General features: G+C 43.4%; 1 protein-coding gene across 1 annotated transcript in view; it reads right to left on the reverse strand.

Moving 5' to 3' along the window:
* LOC143279697 (protein sidekick-1-like) overlaps positions 1-17,236 on the reverse strand; it is a 56,333-nt gene that overhangs the window by 31,002 nt on the left and 8,095 nt on the right. Inside the window, exons 2-13 of the mRNA XM_076583803.1 lie at positions 16,867-16,961; positions 14,514-14,715; positions 12,470-12,567; positions 11,711-11,909; positions 10,513-10,649; positions 8,868-9,045; positions 8,312-8,478; positions 7,203-7,356; positions 6,211-6,480; positions 3,986-4,221; positions 2,768-2,855; positions 1,185-1,454 (exon numbers count right to left, since the gene is read on the reverse strand). Of these exons, the coding sequence (XP_076439918.1) occupies positions 1,185-1,454; positions 2,768-2,855; positions 3,986-4,221; positions 6,211-6,480; positions 7,203-7,356; positions 8,312-8,478; positions 8,868-9,045; positions 10,513-10,649; positions 11,711-11,909; positions 12,470-12,567; positions 14,514-14,715; positions 16,867-16,961 (2,094 nt within the window). The remainder of the gene's footprint in view (positions 1-1,184; positions 1,455-2,767; positions 2,856-3,985; positions 4,222-6,210; positions 6,481-7,202; positions 7,357-8,311; positions 8,479-8,867; positions 9,046-10,512; positions 10,650-11,710; positions 11,910-12,469; positions 12,568-14,513; positions 14,716-16,866; positions 16,962-17,236) is intronic.

The following is a 17,236-nucleotide window of genomic DNA, read 5'->3' on the forward strand; positions in this document are numbered from 1 at the left end:
CGGCTGAGCCGTGATTCGAACCAGCGCGCTCAGATTTCCTCACTTCCTAGGCGGACGTGTTACCTCTGGGCCATCACTCATTTGCGGTGTGTCTTTTTATCTATCTGCCTCTCTTACCAATTTTGATAAATGTGTTCCTGGAGAAGGATAATATGCCAGCAGAAGGAGAAAAGGGTTGGGCCCTGCCAGCCCTAAAAATAATGAATATGAATTTACTGCCTCGTACGTGATATGACATACTTTTTTACTTTAAAAATATACTATTGAATGCTCTTTTTTTTTCAAAATAATGTCTACATCTAATTACAGTATGATGTTTTATGCCTCTATCCGTGATTATTGCATGTGCATGGCTTTGATTATTGTATGTGTGGTTTACTCGAAGTTAACATTAGTATTTTGTATGCCTACTGTGATTCTTGAATATGTGTGTGTGTGTGACTGTGATCATTGTGTGTGGGATTTACTCTGATTGATTCAACATTCAAGCTTTTATGTCTTTAAAATAATACAGTGAATGACAGTGATTTTCCTATCATTGTTTATGTGTTTTAGACCAAAGATTACTTTCTATTTGGAGATATATAAAGTATTCTCTGTTTTGTATTCTCGCGGTAAAAGGCTTTGAGACCTTTACTGAGATTTTTTTTTTATTATTAAACTGTAACAAACAACCTTACCTCCAGACAACTCAGCGACAGTGGTAGTCTCGATCACCGCTCAAGGACGATTGGATATGAACTCACAGCCTTGATGGCCAGTGAAAGCCTATGGGACCTTTACTCCTTTTTTTTCTCTTTTTTTTTTTCTTTCTTTTATATATATATATATATTTCTTTTTACACGTAATCAACATCCATACCTCTAGACAAATCACTGACGGTGGCAGCCTCGGTAACACCCCCAACGGCGAGTGGATATGAATTCACTGCCTCGATCGCCGTAAAGGACTATGGGAGATAATAAAGCATTCTGTATTTTGTATTCTGGCTGTAAAACGGTATGGGAATTTTACTCCTTTTTTTTCTTAAAACTGTAACCAACATCCTTACCCCTTGACAAATCAATGTGGTTGCCTCGATTACACCCCCAACGGCGAGTGGATATGAATCCACTGCCTCGATGGCCTTTAAAGGCTATGGTACTTTTTTTTCTTTTTTTTTAACTGAAACCAACATCCTTACCTCTAGACAACTCAATGACGGTGGTCGCCTCGATCTCCCCAAGCGGCGAGGTGGCCCTGCAGGCCAGAACGGTGTCGGAGACGATGTTGGCCATGTACAGCTGGTTGCTGCCCTGGGCCGACACGCCGATGGGCTCCTTGTTGCTGTACCACTGCACGTCGGGCACCGGGTAGCCCTCCGCCACGCACGTGATCTTCACGGGCTCCCCCCGCTGGATGGTCAGCCGCTCCGGTAGCTCGTGCACGAAGCGCGGAGGGATGGGCTCGTTCACTGCATTCGGGTGGGTGGGAAAAGAAGGTGTTTGAGAGAGATGGGGGAGGGAGGGAGAGACAGAGAGGGGAGAGGGGTGGAGGGGTGGGTGGAAGAAGTGATGTCACAACAACCATGTTTCACAGAGACGACATGAGAAGAGAGAAAGCGTGTTACTTGCACCCTCCGGAAAGAGAACGAAATAAAGAAAAACCTAAAAAAAAAAGGGTAATTGCTGCCAACCACATGGTGAGACTCAAATGGCGCTCCATCAAATCTAAGAAAAGGACACACAGAAACACACAGAAACACACACACACACACACACACACACACACACACACACACACACACACACACACACACACACAAACACAAACACAAACACACACACATACACACACACACACACACAACACACACAGAGCGACACACACACACACACACACACACACACACACACACACACACAAACAAACAAACAAACACAAACACACACACACACACACACACACACACACACACACACACACACACACACACACACACACACACACACACAGGTGGGAATTAAACGAAAAAGGAAAAGAAATACAGAAACAAAGCTGAGAAGGATCATCATTCCTGTTAAGTCTCGAGTTTTCTTGGTATATGACGAATTAAGAGGGGGGGGAAGGGAGAGGGGGTGGCTGGAAATAAAATATTTTTAAAAAATACAGATGGGAAGACTCCTTGCTGTTAAACCTCACATTTTCTTGCCATGTGAAGGGAAATTATGAAACGAAAACAAAACAAAAAAAACCAATAATGGTGGGAAAAACAAGAGAGAATGAATGCAGTTTAATAGCTTCGTGTTTTCTTGTCATATAACTCAATATAAATGGCTGCAAAAAGTTAAAATATCCTGCACATCCCATTACCCCACCACCATCACCACCCCTACATCCACATACAACCCCTCTGTGGTTTCCAGTTGTTGTTGGGTTTTTTTTTTCAAACTTACTGCAACTACAAGAGAAGGAAAAAAAAAGAAAAGTAGTTGTAGTAGTAGTAGTAGCCGTTACAGTAGTAGCTGCAGTGGTATCAATAGTATAGTCATCAGCATAATCATCATCAAAGGAGTATGACTTGCCGATATAGGGGGATGGTGGGGGGGGGGGGGGTAAAAAACGGTCATACACACAAAACCCCACACGTACATGTGAGTTAACGTGTGACCCGCAGCCCACGAACGAAAACAAAAATCAACATCATCATCAACATCATCATCATCATCAACGTCATCATCATCATCATCAACATCAACATCAGTCATCGAGGAACAAAAAAGATACCTGCGTCTTGTTTGATGTCTGATTCAGCAATGTGGAATAGAAGACCATCTGTTCTGGGACCTTCTCCAAACCCGTTGAAGGCACACACCTGAGTGGGCAGGACTATCCTTTACAATACATCTTCATAATGCAATTTTGCTTTCATGTGTATGGACAAAAGGATTGTTTACAATGTGTCTTCGTTAGAAATTTTATTTCAAAATGTATGGACAAAAATATCGCTTCGATATATCTTCCTTTGAAATTTTACTTTAAAAACTTATGAACCAGAGTATCGTTTACAAAATATATTTGTTCGTTAGGAATTTTACTTTAAACGTATGGACAAGAGTATCGTTCACAATACATCTTTGTTAGGAAATTTATCTTAAAATATATGTCAAGAGTATTTTTTACATTTTACCTTCTTTTGGTAATTTTAAGTTAAAAGTATGGACAAAAGTATCCCTTACAATACAGTCTTCGTAAGATACTCTACTTTAAAAACGATGCTTTGTGCTTTCGCAAAGGCATCTTTCACATTCCAGTCTTTGACAGTTTATCGTTTATTTATTTATAGTCTGATCATCTAAGATGATGATATTAGACTGAAGTCTTTGACAGCGCTCTCGTGTTATCGAAAGCATGTATGATGCTGTCTCGTGTCTCCCTTCTTTAAATTTGTGTTTCAACTCTCTGTATGTTAGGCGCCGGATACGGAAATACGGTTTAATCCGGAATACTTACAGCCTATCATTGGTATGAGTGTAAAGATTTTTTCACTATGTTTTTTTTCTCCAAATTTGGTATTGGCAAACAAGGTATTTCCAGAGAAAATGGATCCTTAAAGTTTTCCACGAACACACACACACACACACACACACACACACACACACACACACACACACACACACACACACACACACAGCCGAACACGCGTTATTACATAGACTCTCCTTGTCTACACAACTGAGCCGGCCTTGGGATGGTTCCCAAAGGCAATGCAACCCCCAAGACTGCAGCACTAAGGGCCTCCCAGTTTGAGAGTCATAGTCCTTCACCAAAGACTAAGCTGTAAATGACTTCCCATTGTTATGGAGAAACCGTTGATCATACAGCTCTCACTCTGCTGTTGGCCCAGCTGTAAACTTGTGTCAATCTGTGTTATAAGCTTAGAGTTGGGCCAATAATGATATTGACAGTACTGATGAAAACGAGAAAGAAACAGAAGCTAGTGACCTGAATGTTGTACTTGGTGCCGGGCTTCAAGTCCTTGATCTCCACAGTGGTTCTGTTGAAGACCACAGAGTGACGACTCCGTTTCTCCCCTTCGTCTTGCTCCGTCATCTCCTCCAGAATCACCTTGTAGCCCAGCGGAAGTGACGACATGTTTCCGGCGATGACGTAGTCCCACTTGACCTCAATGCTCGTCGAGGCCGTGGCGGACACTTGCACGTTTTGAGGAGCTTGTAAATCTGAGAATCAATCAATCAGTCAATCAATCCATCTATCTATTAATGGCGATTTTAATGACCTTATCTACATGACAACGTACAGGAAACACGGGGATATGTCATTTATAAAAAATAAAAAAGATATATTCAATTTCGTATCGTGTATTGCTTAAAGACAGCCAACCACACAAACAATCTTCCAATGGCGATTTTAATGACTCTGTGTGCAGGACAACAAGCAGGAACAATGGGATATGACATTTAAAAAAAGAAAAAAGAAAAAAAAAGATTCTATTCTCTATCGTGTACTGCTTAAAGACAGCCGATCGCAAAGTCCATCGTTATACTGTTCTTTCCATCGTGGTGACAAGAAGAAAATGAGTAGGTGGAAGACAAGAGGAGGGAGAAGACGATGACGACGGTGATGATAGTATTGATGGCCACGGAGCTGCTCTTTAAATGCCAGTATAAACAAAAAGAGATGATGAAAAGAAGAAGAAGAAAAATACACTCATCATCATACTTGGGAAGAGATGGTTGAGGACAGAGAGACAGAGAGAGAGAGAGGGTGGGGGGGGGGGGTGTCAGAAGAAGGGAGAAACAGAAGGAGGAGGAGGAAAAAAGAAGGTGTAATATGGTCATTATAGCAGATAAAGAAGCAGAAGATTCGCGATAACGATGACAGACAATGAAGAGGAGAAGGGCTTAGAAGAACTCAGGCACCCCCGCAGGTTTTTGTCATCAGACATCTCGGGTTTGCCAGGCTTCTTGATTAGTGTTTGATTGCTCAAGTCGCTGTGGTTGAACAGTTCGCCTATTTCATTCAATCAGCTGTACGGTAAAAAAGTTGAGGCCCTTGATTTGTGGTCTGGTCAGTCAACTGGTTCAATGACCAGTCCGTCAGACAGGGTCATATCCATGAATCAACGATCATAAATAGCTGGCTGTGAGTTTGGTTCGATGACAGACAGAAAGAGCGTTGTTTTAGCTGAGTTCTAGCTGATGATAAGTAATAAGTTATTCTGCTGCACAGTGGGTTTTCCTGTTGAATATCGCCAATGATTGCTGTGGTCTTCACATGTTCATACACTCGTGAACGCAAACACAATCATTCACATATATAACCATAGCTTACAGTCATACACACACACGCGCGCGCGCACACACACACACACACACACACACACACACACACACACACACACACACACACACTTGCTTGTGCTTGTTATGATTTCTTTCTGCTCCATCATTAAAACTGGTTGTAGCATGAGATAAACATTTCTCATGGTCTAGAAGCCGAGAACGTTTTTAACCTTGGCCTATGAATATTTGGGAACCATCTATGACGACAAACATAACGGAGAAGCAAATCCTGGTGGGCACAAAATGGAGGAAGGTGGGTAACAATGGATTTTTTTTTTTTTTTTTTTTTCATAAAAATCGAGTCGTTTTCTATTGACAGAATGATCTTTATACTGTTGTTCGTCTCTTACCAAGAGTGTCTTGTTAATTGCTTTTCACTAATTCAATGGTGTCACACTCTTAATCAATGCGGGAACAGACATTTGTGGAGAACAGTTGGAAAACAGCAGGCGAAACCAACGAAAACGTGGATTGTTCTGTGACCAACATATAATGTTCGAAGCCACAATCATCAATAGTAAGCCTCACCCATTCCTGTCAAGCGCTCGTATGTGTATGGCGTGTGCGCCAATATATAAGCAGTAGCCAGCAACAGTATTCGAAACTGTGCATAGCAGCAACGATTCTGGTGATACTTTTCTTCATTTGGTCGAAGCAGTAGCGAAAGCACTAGCAACATTAGCAGAGTAGCAGACAGCACCAGCGGCAACAGCAATAGTGTAATAATTATAATAATATTATTAATAATAATAATTATTATTATTATTATTATTATTATCATCATCATCATCATCATCACCAGCATCATTATCATTATTATCATCATTATCATTATCATCATATTTTCAAAAATCCCAAACTCACTATGAGGAGGTGTCGTGATGTGGGTCACGCACTGCTTCAACTTCCCCCCGACCTTGGCCTTGACCTTGAAGAAGTAGCTGGTGTGGGGTTCAAGGCCGCCCACGACGGTGAATTTCCACTTGGGGGAGAAGTCCAGACGCCTCCAGGAGGGCTGCCTGGCCTCTGTGTAGAACATCTTGACGTTGGTCATCTTGGCGCTGCCCAGGGTGTTGATGGTCAGCAACACAGAGTTGTCGCTCAGCACACGTCCGTTCAGACTGAGTTCTGGGGCTGTTGGGGGAGGGGGGTTGGGGGGGGGGGGTTGAGTTCTGAGTTCTTGAGTTCTGAGTTCTCTCTCTCTCTCTCTCTCTCTCTCTCTCTCTCTCTCTCTCTCTCTCTCTCATCTCTCATTTCTGTTTGTTTTTTGCTTCACTATTTTCTATTCTTACGTTTGTTCAGTTATTTTCTCACTGTCTTTCCTGTATGCTTTCTTCTTTGTTGTATGAATTTATCATCTCCTTCGTCCTGCCTTTCTCTCTTTCTTCCTTCAGTATTCTCTTCCTTTGTATCTCTTTCCTTCCTTCATTCATGCATGGAGACAGGGGATCTTTTAATCAAAAATAAAAACAAAAAGACGATGGTATACTGCAGATGGAGCCCCCCTCCCCTCCCCGGGAAGAACAGGAATGAATGAATAAATGAATAAACAAATGGATGAAAAAACAAACGAACGAACGATTGAATGAAAGAAGAATAAATGAGCGAAGAAATGAATGGATTAATGAATGAACGAACAAACAAACGTAATAACGAACGAACGAACGAACGCATGAATGAATGAATGAATGAAGGGAGGAAGGAACGAACGAACGAACAAACAAACCAACGAGCGAACGAAGGAACGAACGAACGAACGAACGAATGAAGGAAAGGGGAGAACGAACGAAAGCAACACAGAGAACAGGAGAGAAACAAACCATGCTGTAGCCCCCGTGTCAATGTACAAAACTCACGCAGCGCTTTGTGCAGGTAGGGGACGGTCTTGGACAAACGACCGGTGCCTTTGTGGGTGAAGCCTCCCACCCTGACGTGGTAACGGGTCTTGGGTTTGAGTCCCGTCAGCCGGGCCTTCCACTTGTTCCCCTCTGGTTTCTCTACCCTCACCGACTGTTGTTGTTTTTTTTTCGGGGTAGGTTGGGTGGGGTTGGGGGGGGGGGGGGTCGTGGGGGGTGAAAATGAAAATCAATGATGGTAGTGTGTCAATGGTATTTGGTGGAGGCTTGGGGGTGAGTGAGAAACTAAAATGTAATATTATCAGTGTTTGTTTTGTTGTTGTTGTTTTGTTGTTTGTTTTGTTGTTGTTGTTGTTGTTGTTGTTGTTTGTTTGTTTGTTGTTGTTGTTGTTTTTTTGCAACAATGCTTACACCTGAGGTTTCTTGATACCTTGATCAAAATAGCACACACACACACACACACACACACACACACACACACACACACACACACACACACACACACACACACACACACACACACACACACACACACACACATCATTCACAATCATGCAGTCACACACACACACACACACACACAACATTCACAGTCATGCAGTCACACACACACACACACACACACACACACACATCATTCACAGTCATGCAGTCACACACACACACACACAACATTCACAGTCATGCAGTCACACACGCACACACACACACACACACACACACACACACACACACAACATTCACAATCATGCAGTCACACACACACACACACACACACACACACACACACACACACACACACACACACACACACACACACACACACACACACACGTGTATGGGCGAAAAACTTCTGACAGAAAGAAAGATGACGTTGAAATGAAGGAGAGAGAGAGAGAGAGAGAGAGAGAGAGAGAGAGAGAGAGAGAGAGAGAGAGAGAGAGAGAGAGAGAGAGAGAGAAAACATAGCAAGAAAGAAAAGGAGGAGAAAGGAAAGACGACGATGATGATGATGATGATGATGACGACGACGATGATGATGATGACGACGACAACGACAATGACGATGATGATGATGATGATGATGATAATGCCTTTCGCCCTCTCGCCTTCTCCTTTGACGGGATGGGTTTCTTCTTGCCCTTGAGCGGGACGTAGAAGACCTCGTAGCCACGGATGATGCCTTCTGTTTTGGAAGGTGGGGGAGGGGCCCACACAACTTCCGCTTCCTCGTCAGATAGCCGTTTGACCTTGACCCAGCCTGGCGCCTGCGGAACTGAAAGGAGAATGCATGCGCGCGCGCACAAACACACACATACACACACACACAGGAGCACGCGCGCGCACGCGCGCACACACACACACACACACACACACATGACTGTTGTTGCTAGCTGAACATAGAAATAACAACAGTTTGCGCTGGAGCCATGTGTGTACAGGTGTGTGTGTGTGTGGGGGGGGGGGGGGTAGATCGGTGTTCTTATGATAATGACAAGAACAACAATATAAATGATATACAGTTAATCACACACACGCACATACACAAACACACACACACACACACACACACACACACACACACACACACACACACACACACCCGTACCCCACCCCCATCCCCTAACCCCCCACACCTCCCACACAAAGAAAGATCCCACTGACTGAAGAGTGGCGTGGTGATGTTGACCTCGGGAGACCTCTTGCCTAGGGAGGCCTTGTCGCCCATCTGCAGCTTGGTGGCCAGCTGGATGGTGTAGGTGGTGCCCGTGCTCAGGTCCCCAACCCGGAACGACTCCTCCCCATCCAGGTCCTTCCCCGTGGGCACCTCGAACACGTGCTCCTGCAGAAGGGGAAGGGAGGAAGGAAGAACTGAGAACGATCGAGGAGAACCAGCTGGACTGCTTCACTGGTGTCCCAGAAGGTACAGAGGAAGTTCGTCAGTGGTGCAGAATTGCTGTTAGGGTCAGTCTTGGTCTTGGTGGGTGGGTGTGCACATAATTATGCACACATATACATACAGATACATATTCATACAACACATGCACCCACATGGATAAAAAAGATAATTACAAGTAGTTAGATAATCGATTTCTCAATGAGTAAATGTGATGATGATGGAGTCTCCCGTCTGTCCGACGGATGAGTAGGCAGGCAGGCTTATCTGTCGGTGTGTGTCCTCATATGGGAGAAGAGGCCGATTCTGGATACACAGCACTTCCCACCGGTGTTGCAAGGGAAAACAGGGAAAACGTCTCCAGAAGTTGAGATACATATTTATACAACACATGCTCCCACATGGATAAAAATAAAGATAATTACAAGTAGTTTGATAATCGATTTCTCAATGAGTAAATGCACATTTGGATAAGGAGACAGCCATATTCTACAATAAGTGATTAAGTAAATAGAAACACAAATAAACAGGTAAAAATTGTTTATTTATTCATTATCATTACTGTCTTTTTATTTTGTTCATTTTTTTCTCCTGGAATTCAGTTTATTTCATTATCTATCTGCTTACATTTTTATGCTATTCGTTATCTGTTTACGTATTTACTTATTTAGTTATTTATTTACTTATTTTTCAACTTATCTATTTATTTCTCTATTTATATTTATTCAGTCATTAATTTCGTGATGTATCCATTTACTTTTTAAGCTTTTTTCTTTTCTTTTCCCCCTCAAAGCCTGACTAAGCGCGTTGGGTTACGCTGCTGGTCAGGCATCTATCTGCTTAGAAGATGGAGGTGTAGCGTATATGGATTTGTCCGAGGGCAGTGACGGTCTCCTTGAGTAACAACTGCACTCAACTGAAGTGACCAACCACTCAAGTGTCTAGGCTCTCTCAGAGTAGTAACTGCACTCAACTGAAGTGACCAACCACTCAAGTGTCTAGGCTCTCTCAGAGTAGCAATTGCACTCAATTGAAGTGACACACCACTCAAGTGTCTAGGCTCTCTCAGAGTAGTAACTGCACTCAACTGAAGTGACCAACCACTCAAGTGTCTAGGCTCTCTCAGAGTAGTAACTGCACTCAACTGAAGTGACACACCACTCAAGTGTCTAGGCTCTCTCAGAGAAGTAACTGCACTCAACTGAAGTGACCAACCACTCAAGTGTCTAGGCTCTCTCAGAGAAGTAACTGCACTCAACTGAAGTGACACACCACTCAAGTGTCTAGGCTCTCTCAGAGTAGTAACTGCACTCAACTGAAGTGACACACCACTCAAGTGTCTAGGCTCTCTCAGAGCAGTAACTGCACTCAACTGAAGTGACCAACCACTCAAGTGTCCAGGCTCTCTCTCACCTTGCCTGTCAGGTGGTTATGCACGTACAGCACGTATCCGGCCACTTCCGTGTTGCGGGCAGAGGGCTTCCTCCACCTCACCATCAGCTTGTTCGGGGACTCCGCTTTCGCTTCCAGGGACGGGGGTGGGGGTGGCACTGCCAGGAGAACATTGGTTAATAAAGAAATCGTCACCATCGCTGTCAGCATCATCATCATTATCATCATCATCATCATCATCATCACCTTCATCATCGTTATCATCATCATCATCATCATCAACTTCATCATCATCATTATCATCATGACCATCACGGTCACCGTCATTATCATCATTATCATTACCATCATCATTATCATCATTCATCACTGTCATCATTAGCATCACTATCACCATTACAATCATCATCATCATCACCTTCATCATCGTTATCATCATCATCATCATCAACTTCATCATCATCATTATCATCATGACCATCACGGTCACCGTCATTATCATTACCATCATCATTATCATCATTCATCACTGTCATCATTAGCATCACTATCACCATTACAATCATCATCATCATCACCTTCATCATCGTTATCATCATCATCATCATCATCAACTTCATCATCATCATTATCATCATGACCATCACGGTCACCGTCATTATCATCATTATCATTACCATCATCATTATCATCATTCATCACTGTCATCATTATCATCACTATCACCATCACAATCATCTTCATCATCACCATCATAATCATCATTATCATCGTCGTCGTTGTGTAAGGTACGGCAGTCGATTGTGATTTAAAATTTTGTTTTCTTTGAGAGAGAGAGGGGAAGGGTGGGTGGGGGGGACGGGGGGGGGGGGGGTGGTGGCGGGCGAAGACAAAATACTACATACGGACTGATCGAAAGGTTTGTATGGTTTACCCTCATGCAGTTCCAAAGTCAAGAAGAAAAAAATGGGTGTCACGGTGTGAGAAAGTGGGGAGTAGGGGACGTGGTTACTTGCTCTTGAGTGAGTTTGTGTGTGTGTGTGTGTGTGTGTGTGTGTGTGTGCATTTATGTGAGTGTTTTTCGTGCGAGTACATGCGTGTATGTGTGTGTCTGTGTGTGTGTGCACCATGAGTGCACCCTGTAAGATTCCACAGATTCACAAGTGGGCACACACACACACACACACACACACACACACACACACACAAACTCACTCACCTACAACCCGTAGAAAAGTCTTTGCCTCGATGCCGCTTCTCGCCCGACAGTGGTAGACACCCTCGTCTCTCGCTCTGACGTCAGAGATGATGAGAGTGTGCACGTGACTGTCCTGGCCTTGACCTTCACGGAAACTGAATTTGTTGTTTTCTATGATACTGCTTTTCCGGGCTTCGTTGTTAGCTTGGTAGCTCCATGTCTGAAAGCATAGGACCAAGAATGGATTGCGCTGAATAATGTACGCTGAAAAACGTTCTCAAACGAAGAACAAGGTAAAGACTTCTACAACAGGGTTTACCTCTGTATTTCTGTAACTGCTATGGCGTGGCTACTACATGTTGTCCTGTTCAAATTCATAATGGCTACGGATACGACTCTTCTAAGGTATGTTTGTGCCAAAAGTCCTTTTGCCACTTTTGATAATATTCATGATGCAGCTTCTATGGTTATCGTTGCTTAACTCTCTCCATACGAACGGCGAAAGAGACGACGTTAACAACGTTTCACCCCAGTTACCATCATCAAAATATTGCAAGCGGAAGGCTCTTATACTGAAGAGGTGAATGTTGACAAAGAATACCACAGTTCTGACGACGGAAGCTAAAGGTTGGGTCATTGAGACACCCACTGGACATCTGAGGGGTTTGTGTAGAGGAGAAGAGAGGACTGGCCGTACTGAATGAGTTAAACGGGAAATAATATCGTTGCTTAAACAGGAAAGAATATCGTTCTGAATCTGCAGGGTGATGATATACGTACCCCAATGTCATTCAAATTGGGCAGCTTACATGTGATCTCTGCGTCACTTCCAGACAACGTCACAACTTCCCTTGGCATCACAGGCGAGGGAGGTTCGTCTGCAAATGACAACATAACAACATCAACAGTGTTAGTTGTTGTTATTGTTGTTGTTGTAATAATGATAATAATAATGATGATAACATTAATTTGAACAACGAAATTTTTAATGATAATAATGATGATGATGATGTGTCCGCGTGTGCGCGCACGCATGCTTGTGTGTGTACGTTGGTACGTGCATGTTGATTGATTGATACGGATACTTACATAGCGCTTTTCCTGGGTCGGAGACCAAGCTCAAAGCGCTTTACAAACACGGGGTCATTTGCACAACAGGCTGCCTACCTGGGTAGAACCGACTGACGGCTGCCAATGGGTGCTCATCATTCGTTTCCGGTTTCATTCAATCAGATTTCAGGCACGCACACAGACACTCAAACAGACACGTAACATTTTACGTGTATGACCGTTTTTGTTTATTTACCCCGCCACGTAGGCAGCCATACTCCTTTTTCGGGGGTGTGCATGCTGGGTGTGTTTTTGTTTCCATAACACACCGAACGCTGACATAGATTACAGGATTTTTAACGTGCGTATTTGATCGGTGTGCGTATACACACGAAGGGGGCTCAGGCACTAGCAGGTCTGCACATATATTGACCTGGCGCCGTCACCGAGATTCGAACCCGGGACCCTCAGATTGAAAGTCCAACGCTTTAACCACTCGGCTATTGCGCCCACTTGGCCATGTGCGCACGATTGTGCTTGTGTGTGTGTGTGTGTGTGTGTGTGTGTGTGTGTGTGTGTGTGTAAAGTGCTTTTTGAGGTTTAAAAGAGTTATATGAATTTATTTTTATTGTTGTTGTTCTTGTTCTTGTTGTTATGGTAGTAGAAGTAGTAGTAGTAGCTGTTGTAGCTGTAGTAGCAGTAGCAGTATCATCATCATCATCGTCAACATCATCATTTCGTGAGGAGAGTGGTTGCGGATCATTACAAAGGACATGGGGGAAATTGGCCCCTGTGTCAGGAGGTCAGGTATGAGCCAAACTGAGAATTATAGATTATGGACCCACAGATCCCAACCAGCAGAAGAACAAACCTGAGCTATAGTGCAGTGACCGACCGTGAAACGATTTGGATCAAACTCCTCAACCGCAAGGGCCTGTACTGTGAGTTTTCAGGGTTTTTTTTAATTTTTTTTATATTTTTTTTTTATTCCAGAGCAACTGAAAAGCAAAGGATGTACAGGAACTCCAGAAATCCCTCCACAAGATAACAGTCAGCGGCCTCGTTGCGCATGTGTAGAATCCCCCTCCCCCCCTTCCTCCACCTCCCCACCCTCACAATGAACCACATGCAGCGTTTGTAACATTTACATTTTGATTGCAATTAAACTTCAATTCAATTTCTTTAAAAAAATAAAATAAAATAAAAAAGACAGAGAGAGAATTATGTTGCAAGCACGGTTCAGTTTACTTGTTCACCGCGTTCGGAAAAATCCACAAACTGAGAATTATGTTGCAAGCACGGTTTAGTTTACTTACTCAAGGCGGCGTCACTGCGTTCGGAAAAATCCAAACACCACATGTGCTAAAAATAGGTGCCTGGCCAGCAGCATGACTTGAATGTTGCAATAGTTGTGACATTTATTGGCATCACGATTTTTTTTTTTTTTTTTTTTTCAAAATACTGACGCTCAGTTTATTAACCATGAATTGTTTCTCTTACTCTATCAAAGTAATTTCTACGCTGCTTTCAGTGCAAAAGCAAAAAAAAAAAAAAAAGGAATGGCTAGTCCCAGACTTCACCCACGGAATTACGGTAAATAATAATAATAATAATAATAATATGATGATGATGATGATGATGAACGTCACCACCACCACCAAAAACAAACGCACAAAACAACTCATATAACGAATAAATATATAAATAAATAAATGAACAAACAAAATAAATAAATAAATAAATAAATAAAAGTAATGCATAGAATAACAACTACTTAGAACGAGCAGTTTGATGTGGTAAGACATCATGGGATTGGTGTTGAGCTGGCACAGATAGGTCCCTTCGTCTTCTGGCGTGACGTTCTTGATGTGCAGGTTCCACTCCGTCTCGTACGGTCTCTCCACCGAAATCCGCGTGTCGTCGCTAATCCTTCGGGTGTCGAATGTCAGGAGAACTCTTTCGAAACTCCACAATACCTGGTGGAGAAATAGTTGTAGTGACAGGGTAATACATTAATTTTTGTTTCTTTTACGAGGGTGTGTGTGTGTGTGTGTGTGTGTGTGTGTGTGTGTAAATTCACAGTTCTGAATGCGTGCGTCTGTGTGTGTGTGTGTGTGTGTGTTGTGTGTGTGTGAGAGAAAGAGAGAGAGAGTGTGTGTGTGTGTGTGTGTGTGTGTGTGTTTTGTGTGTGTGTGGATGGGTGAGTGTGTGCGTGTGTGGGGGGGAGGGGGGAAGGGCTTGGGGGTGAGTGTGTGAATGTGTGTGCGCGTGGGGGGGGGATGGATGGGGGTGAGTGTGTGAATGTGTGTCCGCGCACACACACACACACACACACACACACAATAGAGGAGGAACCATTTGCAGAGTCAGTATTTGACACACAAGTGACAGAGCTGGGGGAACGAACCTGTTGAAAAGTCTTTACAGCGCGACACCCCATGTCTCTTCACAGAGTTGATTGGGAAGAAGTAGTGTGTGAGTGTGTGTGTGTGTGTGCGTGTGTGTGTATGTTACGTGCGTGTTTGCGTGTGTGTGAGTTTGCGTCTGTGTCTCTGTCTGTGTGTTTATATATCTATGTGTCTATGTCCGTGTGCATGTGTGTGTGTGTGTGTGTGTTTGTATGTGTGTGTATGTGTGTGTGTGTGTTTGTATGTGTGTGAGTGTGCATGTGTGTGTGTGTGTGTGTGTGTGTGTGTGTGTTTGTATGTGTGTGAGTGCATGTGTGTATGTGTGTGTGTGTGTTTTGTTGGGTGGTTGGTCGGTGGAGATGGGACGGTTGTTTTCCTGGCTTGCATTCTTGCAGAATTGTAGTTTGTTTTGCTGTGAAAGTGGTTTTTAAGTTCCCCCCCCCCCCCCCCCCCCCCGCCCCCCCCCCCCCTCTGTGTGTGTGTGTGTGTGTGTGTGTGTGTGTGTGTGTGTGTGTGTGTGTGTGTGTGTGTGTGTGTGAGTGTCTGCCTCCCGTCTAAGTAGGACCACTTTACACAATGTACAGTGTCGAACAACGCAAATACCGGAAAGTCCATAACTGTGACTACTTGACATTCACCGCCGTACGACACTCAACTGCCCAAGTCATGGGCCTGTTATATACAGAAGTCATAGTTGAGGTACTGTAGTTGCTACCGTTGCTGATGTTGATGCTGTTTTTGTTGTTCTTGACAACGTTGTTGTTTGATAATGAAAAGTATATTCATTGGCATATTTTTTTTTTTAGATATACCGTTGACGTTGTTGTTGCTGTTTTATTGTTCTTGACAACGTTGTTGTTTGATAGTGAAAAGTATGTTCATTAAGCTTAATTTTAGGCATACCGTTGCTGTTGTTGTTGCTGTTTTTGTTGTTCTTGACAACGTTGTTGCTTGATAATGACAAGTATATTGCCTTAATTTTAGGCATACCATTGCTGTTGTTGTTGCTGTTTTTTGTTGTTCTTGTCAACGTTGTTGTTTGATAATGAAATGTATATCTATTGGCTTAATTCTAGACATACCGTTGCCGTTGTTGTTGCTGTTTTTGTTGTCCTTGACAAAGTTGTTGCTTGATAATGACAAGTATATTGCCTTAATTTTAGGCATACCATTGCTGTTGTTGTTGCTGTTTTTTGTTGTTCTTGTCAACGTTGTTGTTTGATAATGAAATGTATATTCACTGGTTAATTTTAGACATAAAAAAGAGAGAGAAACGGAGTTACTAATATAAAAGCCCACTCACGTGTTTGAGTGTTTGCTTGTGTGAGTATGTGTGTGTGTGTGTGTGTGTCTGCGTGTGTGTGTGTGTTTGTGTCTGTGTGCGTGTGTGTGCGTGTGTGTGTGTGTGTGTGTGTGTGTGATTCTGGGCATGTCTGTGTCTGTATGACTGTGTATGTGTTGTTGTTGTTTTGTGTTTTATGTTTTTGTTGTTGTTAATCATTGTTGTGAGTGTATGTGTGTCTCTGTGTGTGTCTGTCTGTGTGTGTGTGTGTGTGTGCAAGTGTGTGTGTGTGTGTGTGTGTGTGTGTGTGTGTGTGTGTGTGTGTGCGCGCGCGTGTATATGTGTATGAGTGTGAGCATCCGTGTGTGTGTGTGTGTGTGTGTGTGTGTGTGTGTGTGTGTGTGTGTGTGTGTGTGTGCAGCTGTGTGAAGACGTGCCTTGTGCACACCGATGTTTCTGATCCGACACGGTATGATGGCCGTGTCGCCTTTCACCGCCACCACCTGTGGCTTGTTGGTCAGGAACTCGGGGTCTGAAACACACACACACACACACACGCACACACGCACACGCACGCACGCACGCATACGTGCACACACACACACACACACACACACACACACACACACGCACACACGCACGCACGCACGCACGCATACGTGCACACATACACACACACGCGTACACACACAAAAATATACACACACACGGAGATGTACAAACTATACACCAAATTGGTAAGTGTCATTGGAAAGAAACACACACACACACACACACACACACACACACACACACACACACACACAT

The sequence above is a fragment of the Babylonia areolata genome, chromosome 3, assembly GCF_041734735.1.
Source record: "Babylonia areolata isolate BAREFJ2019XMU chromosome 3, ASM4173473v1, whole genome shotgun sequence".
Lineage (NCBI taxonomy): Eukaryota > Metazoa > Mollusca > Gastropoda > Neogastropoda > Buccinidae > Babylonia > Babylonia areolata.